Below are 13,904 nucleotides of genomic sequence, written 5' to 3'. Positions count from 1 at the left end.
CCTGGCGGTTGCCATCCGGAAACTCTACCCCTGAGCCACCGCCGCACCGTGCTCAGCAGAAGCAGAGGGGTTTCAGTGTCTTCTGGCTCAACGGTGTGTGAAGGTAAGAAAGAGCCCGGGATCGAACCACGTACCAGGAACCTGTACCGCTGCCCAGGCGGCTGCCCTCCCGTGCAGTACAACAGATGCATGGAATGTGACTTGGTGACACTATAGGCCGCTACACAACACACATGACTCAAGATTCAATACTTTATTGCCATGTCAACAGAGTTGATTTGAATTTGTTTCAGTGCTCTAAAAACAGACATACAAATAGACACATATAAACATCACATATTCAGACAGTAGAAAAAGATACAAAAGTACAAACATCATATGAGAGAGAGACCAATAAATAAGAAGAATGCAAAACGTTACAGTTCATGGTAAATAAATAGCAATTCCTCGCAGTTCATCGTCCTTACAAAGCAGCTTCACGCTGTAAAGTGCGAGTGAAAAGAACAGGGTACTTGTAGCAGGGTTCTTACTTACAGTGTCATGTTGGTACTATAGGGGTGTAAATGGTAAATGGTGCATTTATATAGCACCTTTATCCAAGGCGCTTTACATAGCCACTGCCACTCAGCTGTGGTAGCCCATAGTATAGTCCCATAGCCTGGAGGAGGAACAGTGGGGGTTGGGGAATGTATTCACAAAAAATATATAATGGTGAGTTTTCAGACTGTGGCAGAAAATGGAGAGTGAGTCTGCAGTCCTGACTCCTGACTGCAAGGGGGAGTTTATTCTACAGTCCTGACTCCTGACTGCAAGGGGGAGTTTATTCTACAGTCCAGACTCCTGACTGCAAGGGGGAGTTTATTCTACAGTCCAGACTCCTGACTGCAAGGGGGAGTTTAATCTACAGTCCTAACTCCTGACTGCGAGGGGGAGTTTATTCTACAGTCCTGACTCCTGGCTGCAAGGGGGAGTTTATTCTACAGTCCTGACTCCTGACTGCAAGGGGGAGTTTATTCTACAGTCCTGACTCCTGACTGCAAGGGGGAGTTTATTCTACAGTTTGGGAGACAGAGAGAAAAGTCTATAGGACGTGTCATCCTCGGCAGTGCCTGCCCAAGGTTGAATGAGTAGCGAAAGATTTACTATAGCCTACTTGTGTATGTAAATGTTTATTACATGAATCCAGTGGTTCTCTAACTTTAAAAAAAATGTTATTTGAAGGACGGAAATACTATTTAAATAAGTAATAAGTCGCACTCAGAATTATTTTTTATTTCCGTTCCACGTCAGTAGGAGTTTGGGCTATCCAGCACTGGCCTTCGTCGCTGTCTCTGCAGTCTGCACTGACGAAGGATGGACAGCCGAGACGTGGAGTCGTGGACGCATCCTGTTAGGAGCAACGTGTGGGTGCGCATGGGGCGGATCAGTGTCTTAACCCATTTTGGACTGAGGTCGATTAAAAGAAAAGGCTTCAAAATCCTAACATTTTTCTGAAAAACCCATGTTTCTATGTCAGTGGTGCTCAACCTTTTTCATGTGAAGGACCCCCAGAATTATCTCTATTGGGACACGGACCCCCATCTCAAAATATGTAGTTCCAGGGACCCCCCCAGAAGCCAATATTTTAGTTAAAAATGTTCGCTCTGAAATATATATTCAAAGATTTGCGCCACATTTTCCCGACTTTTCAAAAATAGCAGACCTACAAGCTCAGACCTATGAGCTTGTAGTTCTGCTATTTTTCAATATCTAAAGTATAACATAATGCTTAGAACATGTGTTCCCGCCCAAAATGGGTTAATTGCTCAGGGACACTGACCTGGACACAAAGGATGGAACCGGGAACCTTCACATTCTCAGACAGCCATTCTTTCTACCTGAGCCACTGCTGCCCCTGCATGTTCCACGCATCACATCTATCAAAGCAGTAAACTGTAGGAAACTGTGTTGAAGACCTCCTAAAGAGCCAGAGTCAAGGCTGAGTATAGGTCAGGGGAGGGAAGGGAAGGGGGGCCAGACTGACTCAAGGCCGAGACTAGACCAATTTGAATCCTAATCAAGACCGCATGTGTAACAGACGTGATCTTGCGTTGTGTTATGAAGTACCATAGACCAGGATCTCAGCAGTGAGTAGATTTATTCTGTACAAAAGACAACGAGGCAATCACTGCTCTGCTCTGACTTGTATACGGTTTCCACAATAGCATTTGCTGGAAATAAAGCAGATGCAGTACCATGAGAACACAGTATAGGGCCCTATTATGCGTGTCTTAAGTACCAGGTCTTATGACTTAACTTAAGACCTGGAGGCGTGGTCAATGCTGTTTGGCCACTCAGAATAGCCAAATGGCATTGATCACGCCTCCAGGTCTTAAGTTAAGTAATAAGACCTGGTACTTAAGACATGCATAATAGGGCCCATGTGTCTTAACAACTTTGGGTACATATATGTATCAATATATTACACAATTGTAAAGGAAAATAATAAAATAATCTGCAGAGCAAAATAAACACAACCTACCGCTTTCAAAGCCCATATGAAATAGGAAGTGCGGTAGGTTACGTCATTCCCTTAAAGGCAACCTCCTGAACTCTTAAAGTCACAGAACACTGTATCACAATACAATATAATGCCTGGGCATGTTGCTCCGACTTCTTAGAGAGGTCTCAACATTCACACCATTTATCTAAGTAGAATACAAATAATTATACATATAATATAACAGAAGACAATCCTTTGATCTTTTCACTGATTTGGGAAAAACTCATAGGAAAGATTATGAGATATGCCCATGCATTATAAATGTATAATGGACTACATTCAAAGGTATAATGTAAAAGGTGTAATGCACATAAAGCATAGAAAAATATGAACATCTAATTTAAAGGTATATTCAGTGATTTCACTTAATTGAAGTATCACTTCTTTTTTTGTTTTGTTGTGATAATCCTCCCTACTATAGCGTGTGCTGACCATATAAGGAGTTCCTTCCTGTCCCCAGTGAGCCCCTGGGGGTCAAAAAACCTTAGGTTTAGTTTTTGGTTAGGTGGCCAAGTCTTCATCCAATCAGGATGAGAGGGGCCTTCCGCCAATCATGATCGAGCAGAGGCGGGCCTTGGTGTGCGTGCTGTTGGCCTGTTGCACTTCCCCCCACTGTAGAGTGTGTGCATGTGCACATCTTGCTACCGGGGCGGACTGGGGGGTTTTCCAAACCACCCAAATCACTGAATGCTCCTTTAAATGTAAAGCCTATAAGCTAAATATGTTAAATTACTCAAGGAATTCCAGAATTAATTCCAGAATGAACCTGAGAATGAACCAAAACCAAAATAGCAACCTCTTATTGTAAACCTCTTAAAGCTGCAGCAGGCAAAATGTGTTAAAATAAAATAAAAATGTGAGACAAAAGAGTAAAATTTAAGGTGAGACAGAAAAGGCATGAAAATATGATCTTAGAATAACATTCAAGACTGAGACTATGGCCTCTAATCCAGTCTACAACTAGACTGAGACTATGGCCTCTAATCCAGTCTAGACTGAGACTATGGCCTCTAATCCAGACTGAGACTATGGCCTCTAATCCAGTCTAGACTGAGACTATGGCCTCTAATCCAGTCTACAACTAGACTGAGACTATGGCCTCTAATCCAGTCTACAACTAGACTGAGACTATGGCCTCTAATCCAGTCTACAACTAGACTGAGACTATGGCCTCTAATCCAGTCTACAACTAGACTGAGACTATGGCCTCTAATCCAGACTAGACTGAGACTATGGCCTCTAATCCAGACTGAGACTATGGCCTCTAATCCAGTCTACAACTAGACTGAGACTATGGCCTCTAATCCAGACTGAGACTATGGCCTCTAATCCAGACTAGACTGAGACTATGGCCTCTAATCCAGACTGAGACTATGGCCTCTAATCCAGACTGAGACTATGGCCTCTATTCCAGACTGAGACTATGGCCTCTATTCCAGACTGAGACTATGGCCTCTAATCCAGTCTAGACTGAGACTATGGCCTCTAAACCAGACTGAGACTATGGCTTCTATTCCAGACTGAGACTATGGCCTCTAATCCAGTCTAGACTGAGACTATGGCCTCTAATCCAGTCTAGACTGAGACTATGGCCTCTAATCCAGTCTAGACTGAGACTATGGCCTCTAATCCAGACTGAGACTATGGCCTCTAATCCAGTCTAGACTGAGACTATGGCCTCTAATCCAGTCTAGACTGAGACTATGGCCTCTAATCCAGACTGAGACTATGGCCTCTAATCCAGACTGAGACTATGGCCTCTAATCCAGACTGAGACTATGGCCTCTAATCCAGACTGAGACTATGGCCTCTAATCCAGACTGAGACTATGGCCTTTAATCCAGTCTAGACTGAGACTATGGCCTCTAATCCAGACTGAGACTATGGCCTCTAATCCAGTCTAGACTGAGACTATGGCCTCTAATCCAGTCTACAACTAGAAAAAGTGCCCTTCTGGGCACAGGTCTCCACCAGGAGGACAGGAGTGTGTGTGTGATGTTTGGCAAAATGTTTAGGAGCAATGTAAACGTGTGTGTGTGTGTGTGTGTGTGTGTGTGTGTGTGTGTGTGTGTGTGTGTGTGTGTGTGTGTGTGTGTGTGTGTGTGTGTGTGTGTGTGTGTGTGTGTGTGTGTGTGTGTGACGCGACGCGGCCTGTTGTAGCGCCACCATGAGGCTGATTTGAAAACTGTCAAGTGGCATTTCTTCCAAAGCCTAGTGGGAATATGCATGCACAGTTTCACCACAATTGGACGCTGCGTTGAGTAGTTGTGGCGATTTGTACAAAACGGGTACAAAGCGGGCTTCTCCTGAAAAGTTTAGAAGCCAATCGTAGCCAATGAGGGTGGATTATGAGAAATCAAACAAACCGATTTGCGTGAAATTTGGATCAAATCTGAAGGAGTAATATTAGAAAATGTGTTTTACATATGTCGGCCTCCTGGTGGCGCTATAAAGAGCAGATGTGAAAAATTCCAGGCAAAGGTTTTTCCTTGGCCTCTAGGGAGTTGGCATACAAAGTTATCCACAGATCCGTGCAGTTAGAGGTAAAAACACCTTTCGGCCAGTTATAGCGCCACCATGAGGCTGAGTTTAAAATGTTCATGTGGCATTTCTTCCTCGGCCTAGTGGGAATGTGCGTGCACAATTTCACGGAAATCACACGATGTGTTCATGATTTGCAGCATTTTGTTTGAAACTGAGCACTCCTTCGAACTTTGGAAGCCAATCTTAGCCAATCAGGATGGAGTCTGAGAAATCTGAAAGACTCGTTTCGTTGAATGGCTCTAGAGAAACTGTGTACCAATTTGCGTGATGTTTGGACAAAATCTGTAGGTGTACTGTCCAAAACCTTGTTTTGCACAAAGCGGCCTCCTGGTGGCGCTATAACAGGCCGTTCTGGAAATTTTGGGGCAGAGGTTCATCGTTGGCATCCAGGGAGTGTGTTTGCAAAATTTGGCATCGCCCAGGTTAACGGTGCCGGAGATTAGCTGTTCACAGACGGACGGACGGACACACACACGGACACACGGACACACGGACGGACGGAGTGCAAAACATACTCTCTCCCCATGCCTTCGGCCTGGTGGAGACAATAACACATGAGTCTCAAAACATCCGTGCATGGCTGCATACATTTATTTTGTCTTTTATTTTGTGATTTCAAAATATGTCCATATAACAAAACTCTGATTCAATTTAAACTGGAGTGGAGAGCAATCTAACAGTAACTGACAGTAATGTTGCCATGAGGGACACCATATCCATTTCCATTCTCCTTCAGTAGTTTGATGTACATCTGACAGATTAGCAAGGGATAGATACTGAAGTGAATTTCCAAATTGGGGGGGAAGCATCCACCTTAACCCATTTCGACCGAGACAAAATGTTTTCTGAAAAACCCTATGTTTCTATGTCAGTGCAGGTTCTCAAACTATTTCATGTCCAGGACCACCAGAATTATATGTTTTTGGCCGCCGACCCCCCCATCAAAACATGTTGTTCCAGGGACCTTCCACCCCAGAAGCAAAGATTTGAATTAATGTTGGCTCTGAAAGAATATAATATTCAAAGATTTGCACTACTATTTTCACGATTTTTCAAAAATAGCAGACCTACAAGCTCGTAGCGCGGCACTTGGTGCCGCGCTATGAGCTTGTAGATCTGCTATTTTTCAATAGCTAAAGTATAACATAATGCTTTAAAAACACCAAAAGGGGTTCCCGCCCAAAATGGGTTAAATAAATAGATATTTCCTCCAAATTTCCTGTTTTAATGTATGGAATGGGTAAACAGAGTGCCGGGCCATGGTCTCATATTGGATCCAGCTGTGCGTGGGCAAAGGTCTCCGCGTTCAGCTGGCCCCAATTCCCCGAACATGGACGTGAAACAAAAGCCCCAGTGTGTTTATCATGCTAGATTTTTCCATCACCAGAGCATGACATGAAAGGATGTGTTAGATATGTCTTATCTGCAGATTGCTGGGGCCGTTTGTGAAAACAGAGGGGGGGAAAGAAGGAGTAACAAAATGATCAAGTTTAATAATAGTTTCCTAATCTCAGAAATTACAGTTGTGTCTGTTGAGGAAACTCTCACTTTCGGTGGTGGGAAAAAGTGCTCGGAATTTGGACTTATAAGTAAAAGACCCCCTCAAAAAAAAAGGATTTTGAGGACCCGCTCGAACACAAGCTGATGCATCTCAAGGGGCTCATCCTCCAACATACATTTCAAAAGTATTAGCATCACAATATTTACAGTAGGAAAAGTAAAAGTACTCATTGTCCAGAATGCCCATCATCATAATTTATACAGTATCATGTTATTGAATATATATTGACTTATAGCTATTTTTAAACTTGCCAGTCTACAATCTCAACACGCGACACATACGATAGGGACAAGTTGCGAGCTTGTAGATCTGCTATACTTTCGCAAACTTTGGAAGATGTTTGAGTAACGATTTGATTAATTATTAATGATCTAAATATGAAAAAGTTACTAGTAACTAAAGCTGCCAAACTAATGTAGTGATGTGAAGAAGAAAAAAATACATCATTTGCTTCTGTGATGTAGTATAGAGCGTCGCAGTCCCGCCCCCTACCAGGGCCCAGTCCCGCCCCCTACCAGGGCCCAGTCCCGCCCCCTACCAGGGCCCAGTCCCGCCCCCTACCAGGGCCCAGTCCCGCCCCCTACCAGGGCCCAGTCCCGCCCCCCTACCAGGGCCCAGTCCCGCCCCCTACCAGGGCCCAGTCCCGCCCCCTACCAGGGCCCAGGAAATGATTCTCCGTTCATTTTCCTCATAGACTTTTCAGAAAGTATTTATTTAAAGACTGTTACGCCGCGGACAAAGCCAACTCTTGTTGTGACAAATCATGACAATAAACACAATGTTTTGGGCCAAACAAAGAATTAGAAAGTAGAAAAAAACGTCAGGTTACAACACTTCTTTTGTTGTTTTTCTTCTTTGTAATTATTTGTTTGGTCCAAAATATTGTGTTTATTGTCATGATTTGTCACGACTGGAGTTGGCTTTGTCCGCGGCGTAACCGTCTTTAAATAAATACTTTTTGAAATGTCTATGGGAAAAATGCATTGGGATTCATTTCCTGGGCCTGGCGTCGTCATGACAGGAGGCGGGACTGGGCCTGGCGTCGTCATGACAGGAGGCGGGACTGGGCCTGGCGTCGTCATGACAGGGGGCGGGACTGGGCCTGGCGTCGTCATGACAGGGGGCGGGACTGGGCCTGGCGTCGTCATGACAGGGGGCGGGACTGGGCCTGGCGTCGTCATGACAGGAGGCGGGACTGGGCCTGGCGTCGTCATGACAGGGGGCGGGACTGGGCCTGGCGTCGTCATGACAGGGGGCGGGACTGCGACGCTCTATAGTGGAGTAGAAGTAAGACGCTCTATAGTGGAGTAGAAGTAAGACATTACGACGCTCTATAGTGGAGTAGAAGTAAGACATTACGACGCTCTATAGTGGAGTAGAAGTAAGACATTACGACGCTCTATAGTGGAGTAGAAGTAAGACGCTCTATAGTGGAGTAGAAGTAAGACGCTCTATAGTGGAGTAGAAGTAAGACATTACGACGCTCTATAGTGGAGTAGAAGTAAGACATTACGACGCTCTATAGTGGAGTAGAAGTAAGACGCTCTATAGTGGAGTAGAAGTAAGACATTACGACGCTCTATAGTGGAGTAGAAGTAAGACATTACGACGCTCTATAGTGGAGTAGAAGTAAGACGCTCTATAGTGGAGTAGAAGTAAGACATTACGACGCTCTATAGTGGAGTAGAAGTAAGACATTACGACGCTCTATAGTGGAGTAGAAGTAAGACATTACGACGCTCTATAGTGGAGTAGAAGTAAGACATTGAAATACTGATGTAAAGAGCCTTTAAATTGAGTAAATGCCCTCGGTTACTTTCAACCACTGCCTTCTTTTCTTCTTTCGTATTAACTCAGCGTTGTTGGTAAAACAAGGTGGACTTGCTCTATTAAAGCGAATATGATTCATATGGATACTGTACGGATACTGTACGGTATTCGGGTTCCTGACCACTGACACCATGTGTCTACAGGAAAATCCTCCAATTTCCTGCCGACACAGAACTCCTAATATCCATATTGTAATATCAGGGCATAAAGGCCAGATGATTTATATTACCAGGCAGCCACCAGTCTGGAATAAAAACAGTCGCTCCCACACCTGTCAATGGTTATGTGGACAGGAGCCCAGCCAGGACGATGGCAGTCATATGTGATGAGTGGAACAAAATCAACTCATACAAAATACTAATATAGATTTGCCTCCAGATCTTTCTCTGGAGGCATAAAACACACACACACACACACACACACAAACAGAAGAAGCATGGTTTCACAGTGTATGGTTTGTTTGAGCTTCTTTTGCTGTTCTTGCTCTCATTCTCGTGGAGGAACTGAAACAGGCATTTTGGCAAACGACGGATCCAAGAGAGAGAGAGAGTGGAAGATCTTTTGCAGCTTGGATAGAGACTCAGGACAGAGACTCGGGCTTGAACTGTAATCAGGTATAGGGAGTTAAGCCTGCGACAGCAGCACTGTGCAGCTAGACCGGAGCCTTCAGGAACGCACGCACGCACGCACGCACGCACATACGCACATACGCACGTCGTACGCTCGCACGCACACACGCACGCGCGCGCGCGCGCACGCACGCACGCACGCACGCACGCACGCACGCACGCACGCACGCACGCACGCACGCACGCACGCACGCACGCACGCACGCACGCACGCACACACACACACACACACACACACACACACACACACACACACACACACACACACACATCCTGCGGGCTCCTGCTGCAATAACCATTATACAAACTCATGTTGCATACTGTGTTGAAACAGTATACCCCCCCCCTCATAATCCCCCCATACAGTATACCCCCCCCATACTGTGTTGAAACAGTACACCCCCCCTCGGCACGCCAGAGAAAAAAGAGAGATCTTCCGGGGCTCTTCCCGGCGGTTATGTGAAGACATTGCCTCTCTTGTCTGTATGTTGGAATGGAATATGAGGTTTATTACCTCATATTCCATTCCAACATACAGATACAAAAGCTAACATCCAACATGTACAGTACGCCCAGTAGTCAGACAGGTACAGTACATGAGAAGTGCTTTCAAAGTGGTATCTATGTACAGTACGAGTTCATTACGTACTGTACTGTACTCCACTCCTGGCCTGTGACAATGAACTGTGTTTTAGGCAGAGTGTGAAGTAACACAATACCTGTCATTTATACTCAAGTACTGTACTTACAGTACGTATACGTATACGTTTGAGCTACTGTACTTTTACTTTACTTTAGTATTATGTCCATGTTTCGATCTCAGATAGCTCTGGTCCATAGCCCTAATGCCCTTTAGAGCGACACCTCAGATAGCTCTGGTCCATAGCCCTAATGCCCTTTAGAGCGACACCTCAGATAGCTCTGGTCCATAGCCCTAATGCCCTTTAGAGAGACACCTCAGATAGCTCTGGTCCATAGCCCTAATGCCCTTTAGAGAGACACCTCAGATAGCTCTGGTCCATAGCCCTAATGCCCTTTAGAGCGACACCTCAGATAGCTCTGGTCCATAGCCCTAATGCCCTTTGGCATTAGAGCTATGGACCAGAGCTACAGTACACCTGAGATATCTCTGTTCCATAGCCCTAATGCCCTTTAGAGCTACACCTCAGATAGCTCTGGTCCATAGCCCTAATGCCCTTTACACCTACACCTCAGATAGCTCTGGTCCATAGCCCTAATGCCCTTTAGAGAGACACCTCAGATATCTCTGGTCCATAGCCCTAATGCCCTTTAGAGAGACACCTCAGATATCTCTGGTCCATAGCCCTAATGCCCTTTAGAGAGACACCTCAGATAGCTCTGGTCCATAGCCCTAATGCCCTTTAGAGCTACACCTCAGATAGCTCTGGTCCATAGCCCTAATGCCCTTTAGAGCGACACCTCAGATATCTCTGGTCCATAGCCCTAATGCCCTTTAGAGAGACACCTCAGATATCTCTGGTCCATAGCCCTAATGCCCTTTAGAGAGACACCTCAGATAGCTCTGGTCCATAGCCCTAATGCCCTTTAGAGAGACACCTCAGATAGCTCTGGTCCATAGCCCTAATGCCCTTTAGAGCGACACCTCAGATAGCTCTGGTCCATAGCCCTAATGCCCTTTAGAGAGACACCTCAGATAGCTCTGGTCCATAGCCCTAATGCCCTTTAGAGAGACACCTCAGATAGCTCTGGTCCATAGCCCTAATGCCCTTTAGAGAGACACCTCAGATATCTCTGGTCCATAGCCCTAATGCCCTTTAGAGCGACACCTCAGATAGCTCTGGTCCATAGCCCTAATGCCCTTTGGCATTAGGGCTATGGACCAGAGCTACACCTCAGATATCTCTGGTCCATAGCCCTAATGCCCTTTAGAACTACACCTCAGATAGCTCTGGTCCATAGCTCTAATGCCAAAGGGCATTAGAGCTATGGACCAGAGCTACACCTCAGATATCTCTGGTCCATAGCCCTAATGCCCTTTAGAACTACACCTCAGATAGCTCTGGTCCATAGCTCTAATGCCAAAGGGCATTAGGGCTATGGACCAGAGCTACACCTCAGATAGCTCTGGTCCATAGCCCTAATGCCCTTTGGCATTAGAGCTATGGACCAGAGCTACACCTCAGATAGCTCTGTTCCATAGCCCTAATGCCCTTTAGAACTACACCTCAGATATCTCTGGTCCATAGCCCTAATGCCCTTTACACCTACACCTCAGATATCTCTGGTCCATAGCCCTAATGCCCTTTAGAACTACACCTCAGATAGCTCTGGTCCATAGCCCTAATGCCCTTTGGCATTAGAGCTATGGACCAGAGCTACACCTGAGATATCTCTGGTCCATAGCCCTAATGCCCTTTAGAGAGACATCTCAGATAGCTCTGGTCCATAGCCCTAATGCCCTTTAGAGCGACACCTCAGATATCTCTGGTCCATAGCCCTAATGCCCTTTAGAGCGACACCTCAGATATCTCTGGTCCATAGCCCTAATGCCCTTTAGAGAGACACCTCAGATATCTCTGGTCCATAGCCCTAATGCCCTTTGGAGAGACACCTCAGATAGCTCTGGTCCATAGCCCTAATGCCCTTTAGAGAGACACCTCAGATAGCTCTGGTCCATAGCCCTAATGCCATTTAGAGCGACACCTCAGATATCTCTGGTCCATAGCCCTAATGCCCTTTAGAGCGACACCTCAGATAGCTCTGGTCCATAGCCCTAATGCCCTTTAGAGCGACACCTCAGATATCTCTGGTCCATAGCCCTAATGCCCTTTAGAGCGACACCTCAGATATCTCTGGTCCATAGCCCTAATGCCCTTTAGAGCGACACCTCAGATATCTCTGGTCCATAGCCCTAATGCCCTTTAGAGCGACACCTCAGATAGCTCTGGTCCATAGCCCTAATGCCCTTTGGCATTAGAGCTATGGACCAGAGCTACAGTACACCTGAGATATCTCTGTTCCATAGCCCTAATGCCCTTTAGAGCTACACCTCAGATAGCTCTGGTCCATAGCCCTAATGCCCTTTAGAGCGACACCTCAGATAGCTCTGGTCCATAGCCCTAATGCCCTTTAGAGCGACACCTCAGATATCTCTGGTCCATAGCCCTAATGCCCTTTAGAGCGACACCTCAGATATCTCTGGTCCATAGCCCTAATGCCCTTTAGAGAGACACCTCAGATATCTCTGGTCCATAGCCCTAATGCCCTTTAGAGAGACACCTCAGATATCTCTGGTCCATAGCCCTAATGCCCTTTAGAGAGACACCTCAGATAGCTCTGGTCCATAGCCCTAATGCCCTTTAGAGCTACACCTCAGATAGCTCTGGTCCATAGCCCTAATGCCCTTTAGAGCGACACCTCAGATAGCTCTGGTCCATAGCCCTAATGCCCTTTAGAGAGACACCTCAGATAGCTCTGGTCCATAGCCCTAATGCCCTTTAGAGCGACACCTCAGATAGCTCTGGTCCATAGCCCTAATGCCCTTTAGAGAGACACCTCAGATAGCTCTGGTCCATAGCCCTAATGCCCTTTAGAGAGACACCTCAGATAGCTCTGGTCCATAGCCCTAATGCCCTTTAGAGAGACACCTCAGATATCTCTGGTCCATAGCCCTAATGCCCTTTAGAGCGACACCTCAGATAGCTCTGGTCCATAGCCCTAATGCCCTTTGGCATTAGGGCTATGGACCAGAGCTACACCTCAGATATCTCTGGTCCATAGCCCTAATGCCCTTTAGAACTACACCTCAGATAGCTCTGGTCCATAGCTCTAATGCCAAAGGGCATTAGAGCTATGGACCAGAGCTACACCTCAGATATCTCTGGTCCATAGCCCTAATGCCCTTTAGAACTACACCTCAGATAGCTCTGGTCCATAGCTCTAATGCCAAAGGGCATTAGGGCTATGGACCAGAGCTACACCTCAGATAGCTCTGGTCCATAGCCCTAATGCCCTTTGGCATTAGAGCTATGGACCAGAGCTACACCTCAGATAGCTCTGTTCCATAGCCCTAATGCCCTTTAGAACTACACCTCAGATATCTCTGGTCCATAGCCCTAATGCCCTTTACACCTACACCTCAGATATCTCTGGTCCATAGCCCTAATGCCCTTTAGAACTACACCTCAGATAGCTCTGGTCCATAGCCCTAATGCCCTTTGGCATTAGAGCTATGGACCAGAGCTACACCTGAGATATCTCTGGTCCATAGCCCTAATGCCCTTTGGCATTAGAGCTATGGACCAGAGCTACACCTCAGATATCTCTGGTCCATAGCCCTAATGCCCTTTGGCATTAGAGCTATGGACCAGAGCTACACCTGAGATATCTCTGGTCCATAGCCCTAATGCCCTTTAGAGAGACATCTCAGATAGCTCTGGTCCATAGCCCTAATGCCCTTTAGAGCGACACCTCAGATATCTCTGGTCCATAGCCCTAATGCCCTTTAGAGAGACACCTCAGATATCTCTGGTCCATAGCCCTAATGCCCTTTGGAGAGACACCTCAGATAGCTCTGTTCCATAGCCCTAATGCCCTTTAGAGAGACACCTCAGATAGCTCTGGTCCATAGCCCTAATGCCATTTAGAGCGACACCTCAGATATCTCTGGTCCATAGCCCTAATGCCCTTTAGAGCGACACCTCAGATATCTCTGGTCCATAGCCCTAATGCCCTTTAGAGCGACACCTCAGATATCTCTGGTCCATAGCCCTAATGCCCTTTAGAGCGACACCTCAGATAGCTCTGGTCCATAGCC

At 46.2% G+C, this 13,904-nt stretch overlaps 1 protein-coding gene across 1 annotated transcript in view; it reads left to right on the top strand.

Moving 5' to 3' along the window:
- Positions 1-1,353: 1,353 nt before the first annotated feature.
- Positions 1,354-13,904, top strand: part of LOC306933678 (uncharacterized protein) — a gene marked incomplete at its 5' end in the record, with an annotated part of 149,248 nt that continues 136,697 nt past the window's right edge. The window contains one exon of the mRNA XM_079515988.1: positions 1,354-1,407. Coding sequence (XP_079372114.1) covers positions 1,354-1,407 — 54 coding nt within the window. The remainder of the gene's footprint in view (positions 1,408-13,904) is intronic.

This window comes from Electrona antarctica (genome assembly GCF_951216825.1).
Source record: "Electrona antarctica genome assembly, chromosome: 12".
In the NCBI taxonomy this organism is placed as follows: Eukaryota; Metazoa; Chordata; class Actinopteri; order Myctophiformes; family Myctophidae; genus Electrona; species Electrona antarctica.
The sequence above is the reverse complement of the archived record's forward strand: the minus strand, read 5'-3'. Positions and strand labels throughout refer to the sequence as shown.